The following is a 12,747-nucleotide window of genomic DNA, read 5'->3' on the forward strand; positions in this document are numbered from 1 at the left end:
AAAAAATCATTTATTAAATTCAATAAATAGTAGTAAATAATTATTTACTTAATAAATATAAGATATATCACATAATAATTGAGTGTGAAGGCCAACTTTTTAATTTTCATTTGCTTTGGGGAAAAAAGTAAAAAAAAAATTTTGAAACTAATAGTTATTTTTTAGATTATTTATAAAAAATTTCAGAAAATTAAAGAAATTCCCTAATTTTTCCCTGACCATTTATGTTTGGAATGATTATTATTCATAGTTGAGTTTTTCTGTTTTTTATTTTTATCCAAACTTTGGCGCCGTTGCCGAAGCGCCGTCTGGTGTGCAGAATGTGACTTGCATGTGTGATGTGTGTGGTGAGCGACACCATGACGCCATAAAATCAATATTAAATCAATCTTTGCAGTGTACGCATCTCTTTTTTTGTAAATCCGCTATTTTATTTTGTAAAATAAATTTAGTTTTTGTGCTACAAGAAAAATAAGAAAAAATCCATCTCCTTCTTCTTTCCACAAATATAAACATGGTCCTTCGAGCTTGGATTCGAAGAGGAGAGGAAAAAAGTGATTTTTGTTGTACGAAATTGCGCGTCGCTTAGTGTCTCATAGCAACGCCATTATCAAAACGTGACTTTTACTACCAGTGTATTTTCTAAAGTGTATTTAATTCACTTTATTCGCAAACTTGCTTTTTCAATACAGCCAAAGTATTGCTTTTGGTCACATTGTGGAAAATATCTATTTGTTCAATGTGTGCTAAGCCATTGTAAATAGATATCACCGAGTGCTCATAAAAATGGCGAGTGACTCTTACGTATTGACTCTGAAAGATCAAGAGGTTTTATTCGAATCTATTATCAAGATTACTAGACGAGTGAGGAACCAGGAAAATCCATCTCGTCAATTTTTGGTTGGACGTCTATCAAATCTGCAAGAATTTTGGGAAAGGTGCAGAAAAAATCATGTGCTGTTAATAGCAAATCCGCCTGTCGCTCCTGGAAATTCCGTTCACGAGAGCGATTATGAAGACGCTAGTGATCTACAAATTTATGATCCTGCTAAATTCAACGAAACAGAGGAAATCTATGAGGATGCGATAGATTTAATTTTGTCTCAACTCCCAGAACCGCCAGTCATCCAAGCTGCTCCGCACCAAGAAGTTCCCGGACAATCCAGACCAGACAGTCATCACCGTCCAACAGCGCCATCAGTTCATTTACCGCGTATCACAATTCCGAAATTCTCGGGTGAGTACAGTGAGTGGCTTGCTTTTCGCGATTTATTTACATCTTTGGTAATTAAAAATGAATCTCTTTCGGATGCTGAACGTTTACATTATTTAAAAGTTAGTCTTGCCGACGAGGCTTTAATAATCGCGCAAAATCAACCCGGAACAGCTAATAATTTTCAAATTATCTGGAAAAATTTAGAATCTCGTTACGATAATTGTAAAGCTTTGGTGTTTGACTATTTAAAAAAGATTGTAGAACTTCCAGATATTACCTCAGATTTTCTTGCTAATTTGAAACACATGCGTAATGTTATTATTACTGTGAGTACTGCTTTGACAAATTTAAATCGCCCAATCGATGAGAAGAATGATCTCTTTGTTTATATTCTTATTAATAAACTTGACAAATGTTCGCGAGATCAATGGGAATTAGTAGTAAGTGATTCGACGGATCCTCCCTCTCTAAATGAGTTTACTAAATTTTTGGACATGCGTATTCGTGCGCTTGAGGCATCTGTAACTGTTAAGAAACGTTTTGACAACAAAAGTGCGACTAACTCATCGCATCCCCATAATAATTCTCGGCCTAAAGTTTTTTCTCATCAAAGCTCGTCCAAATTGTCTTGCTGCCTGTGCAAGGGAGAACATAATTTGTATTCCTGTCCGCAATTTAAAGCAAAATCCGCGAATGAGAGGTATGACTGCGTTCGTGAAAATAATCGATGTACTAACTGTTTGGGTAAACATTATCGTAATGCGTGTGTAAGCAAAAATGTTTGTTCAAAGTGTGGTAAACCGCATCACTCTCTCTTGCATCGCGAGCAAGGCAATTATAATTCTAACAATACTACTTCAAAATCAAATGATAATGACTGTAGTTCGGATGTTTCAAGCTCACAAAATCAATCAAAAATTGAAAAACTTGTATCGTCTCATTTGCATGAGACTGAAAGTCGGCGAGCTGTCTTATTAGCAACGGCTCGTGTGATAGTAGAAGCGCCTAACGGTCGTCGAGTACAAATTCGAGCTTTACTTGATCAAGGCTCCGAAGCCACTTTTATTTCAGAATCGGTCGTGCAACTATTACATCTCTCTCGCAAAAATGTTAATGTTATGGTATCTGGATTAGGAGGAAACTCGTCAAATAAAGTCATTCATTCCGCGCAAATTTTAGTAAAGCCCGTCAAACCTGGTACTGATTTTCTCACGACTCAAGCATTCATCCTTCCAAAGATCACATCCTACGTCCCTACAGAATTCGCGTTATCCAAAATACCTTCAAATTTACAAAACTTAGAGCTCGCTGATCCTTGTCCTTGCTCAAGTGACGCCATTGATTTATTGATTGGTGCCGATTTATACAGTCAAACCTTGAAACAGGGAGTTTGTCCTGGTACCTCTGGTAGCCTCATTGCCCAATCAACCATCTTCGGATGGATTCTTTCTGGACCTCTTCCAAATTTATCTTCTCACGTACTCCACATTAATGTCCATCATGCACTAAATGCCTCTGTTGATCAATCAATTGCTCGATTCTGGGAATTGGAAGAAGTTCCTCACAGTATTCCTCTTACAAAAAAAGAAATTGATTGTGAAAATCATTTTGCTGAGACTCATTCAAGGGATTTGTCTGGTAAATACACGGTTAAGCTTCCCTTCGATCAAGATCCCAATATTCTCGGAGATTCGCTATCTACTGCTCTTAATTCGTTTGACAGATTAGAAAAAAGATTTTCGCGTAATCCACTACTCGCTTTAAATTATCAAGAGTTTATAACTAATTATAAAGCAATGGGTCATATGTCTCTGCTAGGCACATTGGATGAATGTGATCCGCGAAACGTATTCATTCCTCACCATCCAGTGTTACGAGATTGCAGTCAAACAATGAAGCTGAGAGTAGTCTTCAACGCTTCAAGTCCTACCTCAACCAAGATTTCCCTGAACGATTGTTTACACGTGGGTCCTAAACTACAGAACGAGATTTCGACAATAATCTTGAATTGGCGTCAGCATAAATACGTTTTATGTGCTGATATCGCTAACATGTTTCGTCAGATTTTAATATCCCCGGATGATCGCAAATATCAGTGTATTATTTGGCGTGATTCACCTGCTGACTCTCTTCAAGTGTATGAGTTAAATACAGTTACGTACGGTATGGCTAGTTCACCATACTTAGCAATCAGAGTGTTACGTCAATTGGCGAAGGATGAAGAAGCGAATTTCCCCATCGCAGCTCCGATTTTATTGAATGACACCTACGTTGACGATACATTTCTTGGAGGAAAAGATAAAGTGTCCGCCTTAACAGCCCGAGATCAGTTGATTGCTTTAACTTCTTCAGGTGGATTTCCATTGCGCAAGTGGTTTAGCAATGAACCGGAGTTGCTTGAGGGATTGCCTGACGTGGAGCATGGCCTTGCAATGGAAATGCCTCTCGGTGATTCCTCTGGTTTTAAAGTTCTAGGCATCTTTTGGGATCCTGCGGCTGATGCCTTTATCTACCGGTTCTCTGCACTTCCTTCAGATAATCCTACTAAGCGCTCGTTACTCTCGGCTGCTTCAAAACTTTTTGACCCACTGGGATGGATATCGCCAGTGACTATCTCTGCAAAAATCCTACTTCAAAAGCTCTGGCTTCGAAAACTTGATTGGGATGATTTACTCCCTTCCGATCTTGCTCACGAATGGGATGACTTTCGTATAAAACTCTCTAAGTTATCACAAGTTTCTGTCCCTCGGTATATCGCTCTGGACAATAATTCTTCCAACTTGCAGATACATGGTTTTTCTGACGCATCGAGTGTTGCCTATGCTGCTGTCGTATATAGTCGAGTTGTAACTGCGTCGGGAACAATTTTAGTAAGTCTCCTTACCGCAAAAACTAAAGTTGCTCCGTTAAAAACAATAAGCATACCTAGATTGGAGTTGTGCGCGGCAAGCCTACTAACAACTCTACTTTCTTTTGTTATAAGGTCGCTAAATCTGGTTGATGTTCCAATTTATTGTTGGACAGATTCGTCTGTGGTTTTGAGTTGGCTACAAAAGCCACCTGTCACGTGGACAGTGTTTGTTGCAAATCGCGTCTCCGCAATTCAAACAAGTTTACCTTCTGCTCTTTGGAATCACGTTCCATCAAAAGAAAACCCGGCTGATTGCGCATCCCGTGGCTTATCTGCTGAAAATTTACCTTCGTTTACCTTATGGTGGCGAGGCCCTCCATGGTTATCTAACTCGTCAGGTAATTGGCCACAACGTGATTCGAATATTCTCAACACCGAACAAGAAAAACGGATGACCTCGCACAATGTTACTCAAGACAAAGAAGACTGGCATTTAAAATTGATAAAAAAAATGTCTTCTTGGGCTCGGTTGTTACGAGTCACTGCCTATGTTCTGCGAGCGATTAATGTATTCAAAACTAAGGTTAAACCTAAAGTTCCTATGACAGCAATCGAAATTCGAGAGGCTTCTATTTTTTGGGTTCGTTACGTTCAAGCCACTGCTTTTTCTAGAGAGACCGACGCAATTAAATCTAACAATCTACTACCAAGAGACTCTCCGCTTAAACGACTTAACCCGTTTATTGATGATAATGGAATTGTGCGTCTTGGTGGCCGGTTGCTCCAATCTAATTTGTCAATTTATCAGCAGCCTCCTGCTATTCTACCTAAACATGTTTTGTCTCGAATGATCTTAGAACAGTTTCATAAAAACTTGTTACATTCCGGAATACAATTAACCTTGTACATGTCGCGTACCCAATATTGGATAATCAACGGTCGAAGTCAAACCAATGCAGTTGTCAACCGTTGCGTTACTTGCGTCCGACACAAGGCTCGAACTGAAACCCAAATAATGGGTGACCTTCCAACTGCCAGAATATCTCCTTCCCGTCCGTTTTCCCACACCGGTCTTGACTACGCGGGACCATTTTTGGTTCGATCGTCCTCAGGTCGTGGTTCTAAGTCACACAAGGCCTGGATTGCAGTCTTTATATGCCTTGCAGTAAAAGCAATCCATTTGGAACTGGTTCATGATTTATCGACAGCAACTTTTATTGCGGCCTTTAGGCGCTTCACTTCACGCCGTGGAATTCCGTCTGACCTGTATAGCGATAATGGTACGAATTTTCGCGGCGCTGATCGCGAGCTTTCGCAGACTTTCCGGACTCTCCTAAAAGATCCTATTCTTGCAGCTCAACTCGCTTCTGATGGTACTACATGGCACTTTATGCCACCGTACGCTCCCAACTTCGGCGGATTATGGGAGGCGGGTGTTAAAAGTGTAAAAGGGCATTTACGTAAATTGTTATCTAATTCGACACCGACCGCGGAAGAACTCACCACTCTTTTGTGCCAAATTGAAAGTTGTTTAAATTCGCGTCCCCTCGTTCCGATCAACGAGGATCCGGAGAGCTGCGACGTGCTCACACCGGGACATTTTTTAGTGGGTTCCGCTCTGAAAATAGTACCTACACCTTCCTATCTTGATGTACCTGAAAACCGTCTGACTCGTTGGCAATTTTACCAACGCATTCTAGAGCATTTTTGGAGATCTTGGTCTCGAGTATATTTACAAACTTTGCAGCAACGAACCAAATGGTTTTCAGCCCGACCTAACATTAAAGTTGGTGATATTGTCTTGATTAAAAATGAAGATTCTCCGCCATCTAAATGGGATTTAGCACGAATTATCAAATGCATATCGGGACGAGATGGGGTGGTAAGAGTTGTGCATTTAAAAACGGCTAACTCCGAGTTTGTTCGTCCGATTTCAAAAATTGTTCTGTTACCTACTTCGATTGATGATAAGATATTGTAAAATTGTTCTCTGCGTTTTTTAGTAAATTCAAGAATCTTTGTAAAATTAAAAATTATTATTGCGATCTTTAAAACAATCTCGCAAGGTGGCCGGTATGTTTGGAATGATTATTATTCATAGTTGAGTTTTTCTGTTTTTTATTTTTATCCAAACTTTGGCGCCGTTGCCGAAGCGCCGTCTGGTGTGCAGAATGTGACTTGCATGTGTGATGTGTGTGGTGAGCGACACCATGACGCCATAAAATCAATATTAAATCAATCTTTGCAGTGTACGCATCTCTTTTTTTGTAAATCCGCTATTTTATTTTGTAAAATAAATTTAGTTTTTGTGCTACAAGAAAAATAAGAAAAAATCCATCTCCTTCTTCTTTCCACAAATATAAACAATTTAAATTCCCTGACTTTCCCTGACCGTTAGACACCTTGTAATTTTCTGAATTATTTTGATTTTTATTGACGGCACGTGTTAAAATTTTCTTTATTCGCAAGTGGGAGAGTTAAGGGGTTTTGTGTGACGCTGTCGTGAAAGACACGGGGTGGAATAAGATGTTGAGCTGATGTGAAGGGAACGACTCTCTCTCTTAATTAAGAAAGTTGACTTGGCCACCACAACTATAGTCAAGATTGGTAAATGTGAAAGGATGACGTTCGTCCACCGCACCCTTTAGAGGGTTCTCGCCTTGATACTATGTACGAATATAAATTCGCCCATTATCCAGTGATTAGTGCGTCACAAGGGGGAAGGCTTAGGAGAGCGATGGTTATTCTCAGTACACTGATTTCGTTTTGCTAAGATCTTTCAACCCTTTAACGAAATAGCGTATATATATATATACATATATAGTCACAAAGAGTTTGTTAACTTTGTTATTGCGCATTAAATGAGTGTTTATTTCCCTGTAAAACACCCCCATTAGAATTCAAGGATTCTGTATATTTTTTCGCTTTCAATATTCTATTAGGAAAAAATAAAATTTAGCAAAAAGATTATATTAATTTTCTGCTTTTGAAAATAATTTTTTAAAATTACAAAAGAAAATTTACTCACAATACGAATTCCGGTAGAAGCATTTTTTTTTTTTCAGCATCAGTCAATTACATCACTCAGGTTTTTGTTGTGCGCCTCCATTTCAATATTCAATCGCGACTTGCTGCATAATTATATATTTCCATCTTCGCTTTTTTTTTTCTTCGTTTCCAGAAAATCACTGCACTTTTTTTGCCTCCTGATAAAAGAAAATATATTAATCGTAAGGTTTAATTTTTAAAAATCTGGATTTTTTTTTTAAATTTGAATTTATTTAATAAATATTTATTTCATTTACTAATATTAACTAATATTTGCTATTATTTACTAATATTTGCTATTATTTACTAATATTTGCTATTATTTACTAATATTAATAATTAATATTTTAAGTAAAATACTTCCGAATATAAAACAAAAATTTGGATAATAAATAAAATATATATTTAACTTCAAAAATTTGTTTTATGTAATATTGAAAAATTGATAAATATACGCATGAACTAACTTTTTGCTAAATATAAACTACTCCTTTGTATATATATATATATATATATAGAAGAAATTCTCCTAAGGGACCAGTAAAATTAATCAATATCAAAATTTACCTTGCTTAAAATTAGTGAATACTAGTTTATAATCTCCGCGGTTTAAAAAAAAATTAAGCTATATAATTATACAAAAAATTTTGTATTTCTTTTTTGTTATTTTTTTTACAAATTTAGTATTTCAGTAAAAATTAAAACAAATAAAATTCTATTTTACAATTTTTTAACAATAATTATTGTTAATAAATTGTAAAATAAAAATTTTTTTTCCAAATAAAAGATAAAACATATAGTTTCTATATAATCAAGATATAAATGTAACATGTATTTTTAAACATTGTACTAAATTTTCATCACTATTTTAGTTAAAAAAAAATTTTTTTTGTCAAACGAAATTCAACAAGAAATTTAAAAACATTTTTTTCTAAATCGCAATTTAATTACAAAAAATCAAATTATTTTACAAAACATATAATTTTTTACTCTGTTAGAAAAATATACGAGTTTAAATACTGGTTTCCTTCCGTTAAAAAAAAAAACGGACATTATTATTGAATAAATAATTATTTTACAAAGAAAGAAAAAAAAGTATGTATTCCGAAAATTATAGGATTTTTGCATCACAAATAAAAAGTATATAAAAAAGTTTTTAATAGCTTTAAATTATTTTAATGGAAAATATCAAAAATGTAAAGAAACATTTATTGGCAAATTTACCAGTTCACTTTGTTTAATAAACTAAAAACAATCGAAATTTTATTCTATTTTCGTTTTTAATTTTTTAGTAACCGAAAAAATTTGACATCATAACCTTAATTATTTATGTTCATTACATTTTTCAAAAATAACTAATATACTATTCAACATTAAAATGTCAAACAAAAATTAGGAATATAAAATACATTTATGAGACTGGAAGCACATGTTGTCAAAAATTATAATTAAATAACTTCTACTTGTAGAGAATTTAAAAATCAAAATCATGCAAAAAATTTCTTTCATCTTTTTTTTATTGTTTCAAAATAACACTTACCGATGTTAATTGCGTTATTTCCCATCACTTGGCGGCAGTTTTGTCACAAAAATTGTTCACACTGTTCATTTAATCAGTTTAATTAATTCGTTTGTAAATTACTTGACAAAAATTAGAAACAAATAGTATAACGCTCAGCACATGGAAAGGTTTCAAATTTAGGTAACAATCAACTTATAATGGCGTCGATTCTAGAACATGAACAGCCATCTTTCGAAAGTAAACTACAACTAAAGAAAATGTTCAAACGTATTGGTGGCGACATCTTGTACCTGGAATTGAAAACAGCTTCTAAAAATACAAGATGATAACATTTTTAAATATTTCGATAAATCATTTTATATTTCTTATTTTTTTACAGTAAAAATACAAAACAAACACTTTTTTATACTTTTAATTGAAATAGACAATAAATCTTTTATTTAAATAAAGCGGAAAAATTACATTAACCAATGGGAGAAAAGCAAATTGTATGTAACCTAACCTCAACCTGAAATCATCGCGCACGTGTTTAGTGAATTAGTGACAGGTTTTAGTTTTTTAATAAACTATTTATAAAAGAATTACTTTCTAACAAGGAATATTATTTTGAATTAAAATGCAGCACGACGATGTAAGTTTATAACATTTTTTTTTTTTTTTCTAGGTATTTAATAGAAAAATTATATCGAATTAATTTTTTTTCAGGTTGTTTGGAGTATTATCAACAAATCATTTTGTTCATTTAAAGTAAAGTAAGTACAACAAAAAAAATTCTTATATTTTCAAATAATAATTCTTCCGATTTAAAAAGTTAAGGAAAAAAATTATTTTTCAGTACAAAATCACAGAGATTTTGCCGCAATGAATATAACCTCACAGGTTTGTGTAGTCGTTCCTCTTGTCCTTTGGCTAATAGTCAATATGCCACAGTAAGAGAAGAAAATGGAATTATTTTTCTATATATGAGAACTGCCGAAAGGTAAATATAAATAATTCAATTATTAAAATCAAAATTAAACGTATTAGAAAAAATTAATCGCTGTGTCTATTTAGCCCGCTAACGGGAGGATTTTGGCTATTTAGCCCGCTTATTTTAAAAAAATCACCAAAATGAGAACTATTTAGTTTGCAATAAGTATATTTAAAATATTTTTTATTTTTCTTATTTATTTATTCTAGAATAATAAAATATATATATTCTATTAAATGTATATTAAGTGCAATTAAAAATAAGGCAATCGTTTATTTAAATATATTAATGTGATTTAATACAAAGTTTATTTGCTTCAAAATGAATTGTTTATAAATTTAATTTAATTAATTATTTAATTAATGTTGTGGTAAAAAAACAAATTTTTTGTTTAAACCAAATTTATTGTAAGAAAACTGTTTAACAACAGGTATATTTATTTTCCAATAAATTATTAGAAAATAGTTTATGGAAGGTTGAAAATAAATAAATTTCTTTGATGGGAATTAGAATCCTTAACTTTTATTTTTTTTTCGTTGAATCAACGTTGGTAATTTCAGTTTTATAAAAATGTTCCAAAAACACACTTCTTTTGTTGACGTTAAATTTCAAAAAATCATAACTTCCTTCATTTTCATCAAATTAAAAACATACGTAATTTCTTATTTTTCATATAAATTTCGAAAAAAAAAAATTTTGAATGATAATTTCCCGTGGAAATACGTATTTATAAAATACAAGAATTTTAATTGTATTTCAAAAATTAATTTTTATTTGGAAATTTAAAGTTTCAATAGAAAACAATTCCATATACCTGTAGTTAAACAAGTTTTCTTACAATAAATTTGGTTTAAACAAAGAATTTGTTTACTTACCACAACTTTAATTAAATAATTAATTAAATTAAATATATTTAAACAATTCATTTTGGAGCAAATATACTTTGTATTAAATCACATTAATATATTTAAATAAACGATTGCCTTATTTTTAATTGCACTTAATATACATTTTATATAATAAAATATATTTTATTATTCTTGAATAAATAAATAAGAAAAATAAAAAATATTTTAAATATACTTATTGCAAAATAAATAGTTCTCATTTTGGTGATTTTTGTAAAATAAGCGGGCTAAATAGCCAAAATCTTGGATTTCTCCCGCTAGCGGGCTAAATAATCTATCTCCACTATTCATCCCGTTAGCGGGCTAAATAGACACAGCGAAAATTAATTTTCAATTTTTCAGAGTTCATTTTCCAAAAGAAATGTGGGAAAAAGTGAAACTTTCACGAAATTTCGAAAAAGCAATTCATCAAATAAATGAAAATCTCCTCTATTGGCCTGGATTTATTAAATCAAAATGTAAACAAAGATTTGTGAAAATAACACAATATTTGATACGAATGAGAAAATTACGATTAAGACGTCAAAAGAAAATAGTGCCACTTCAAAGGAAAATTGAAAGACGCGAAACAAGACGAGAAGAAAAAGCACTTGTTGCCGCTAAATTAGACACTGCAATTGAGAAAGAATTGATGGAAAGACTCAAGAAGGGAGTGGTAGGCTTTTAATTTATTTTTTTTTATTTACCATCATCTATTTAAATAATTGATATATTTAATTAAAATTATATTGATTTTCAGTACAAGGATATTTACAATTTCTCTCAAAAAGCTTTTGAAAAAGCAGTCGAAGCCGTGGAAGTTGAAGGTGAAAGCGAAGCCGAAAGTGAAGAAGAGGTTTGTGACTTGATTTTTTTTTAAATAAATAAATGTACAATAAATTGTACAATAATTAAATTTAATAATTCAGGAAGAGAAGGAAATCGAAAGAGAAGTGGAAATGGAATTGGAAGCTGATGAACGTGAAACTGAACTTTATGTTGAGGATGAAAGTGATGATAATGATGACGATGACGAGTATCAATATGAATCTGATGATGATCAAGAAAGTGATTCTGGATTAAAAGAAGATGTCGAAGTGTCCAGTGACTTTGAATCCGAAACGAGCGATATCGAGGTTCACATTCTAATATTAATACATTTTTAATCCTAAAAATATATTTTATTCTTAACTAATCGAGATTAATAATTTATATTTTTTTTTTTAACAGGATATAGCGCCGTCGACTAGTAGAAAAGTCAGGAACCCTAGATTCATAAGGAAAAATAAATTAGACAAAAAATCACGTCCAAAAGTCGAAATTGAATATGAAATTGAAAATGAAGGAAGAGAAAGAGTGCGATCCTAAATTATTAATTTGTTATATGTCTTGTCTTTGTATAAAGAAAATAAATTTCGTATTATTAAGAAACATTTTTTTTTGCAATTTGTTTCTTTCAAACATTTATTTTAAGTTTAATATAGTTTCAATTTTTTCTTAACAAAACTATATTACATATAATAATCGTGAATATCTTTCGTTCATTCTGTCCACACCTGAAGTTAGTATTTGTTATAGGTCTTTTGTTTTTTTTAAATGTATTGTTTGACATTATTTTGTGTTGGTTAAAATTTTTCAATGTTTTTTTTGGCATTGTTTCGATAATTAATTTTGAATAGAAATTTTAAAAAATAATTGAATTTTATTTTATTTTAAATTGAAAACTTGGTAAATAATTGAATTTTAAATTGAAAATTTGAAAATAATTTAATTTTAGTTGATTGTTGATTGAAAATTTGAAAATAATTAATTTTAGTTGATTGCTGATTGAAAATTTTGATAATAATTAATTTTGACTCGAAATTTTGGAAAATAATTAAATTTGAATTGAAATTTTCGATAATAATTTAATTTAAGTTCATTTTTAATTGAAAATTTCGATAATTAATTTTGAATAAAAATTTTAAAAAATAATTGAATTTTATTTCATTTTAAATTGAAAACTTGGAAAATAATTGAATTTTACATTGAAAATTTTGAAAATAATTTAATCTTAGTTGATTGAAAATTTTGATAATAATTAAGTTTAGTTGATTGTTGATTGAAAATTTTGATAATAATTAATTTTGACTCGAAATTTTGGAAAAGAACTGAATTTTAATTGAAATTTTGGATTTTAATTTAATTTAAGTTCACTTTTAATTGAAAATTTCGATAATTAATTTTGAATAGAAATTTTAAAAAATAATTGAA

At 31.7% G+C, this 12,747-nt stretch overlaps 2 protein-coding genes across 2 annotated transcripts; both read left to right on the plus strand.

Annotated features, from left to right (window-relative positions):
• Nucleotides 1-786: 786 nt before the first annotated feature.
• Nucleotides 787-6,048, plus strand: LOC127284859 (uncharacterized). Its single transcript, XM_051310556.1, has one exon. It carries the CDS (start codon nucleotides 787-789, stop codon nucleotides 6,046-6,048), a length of 5,262 nt encoding a protein of 1,753 aa, XP_051166513.1.
• Nucleotides 6,049-8,951: 2,903 nt separating this feature from the next.
• Nucleotides 8,952-11,927, plus strand: LOC127284903 (protein MAK16 homolog A). The gene is made up of 7 exons (XM_051310621.1): nucleotides 8,952-9,268; nucleotides 9,343-9,389; nucleotides 9,473-9,616; nucleotides 10,858-11,170; nucleotides 11,255-11,350; nucleotides 11,424-11,630; nucleotides 11,725-11,927. Exons 1-7 carry the CDS (start codon nucleotides 9,254-9,256, stop codon nucleotides 11,860-11,862), a joined length of 960 nt encoding a protein of 319 aa, XP_051166578.1. The 5' UTR covers nucleotides 8,952-9,253; the 3' UTR covers nucleotides 11,863-11,927.
• Nucleotides 11,928-12,747: the final 820 nt, after the last annotated feature.

Source organism: Leptopilina boulardi, unplaced genomic scaffold (genome assembly GCF_019393585.1).
Source record: "Leptopilina boulardi isolate dan_hultmark-lab unplaced genomic scaffold, ZJU_Lbou_2.1 LbouV2_327, whole genome shotgun sequence".
Taxonomy (NCBI): Eukaryota; Metazoa; Arthropoda; class Insecta; order Hymenoptera; family Figitidae; genus Leptopilina; species Leptopilina boulardi.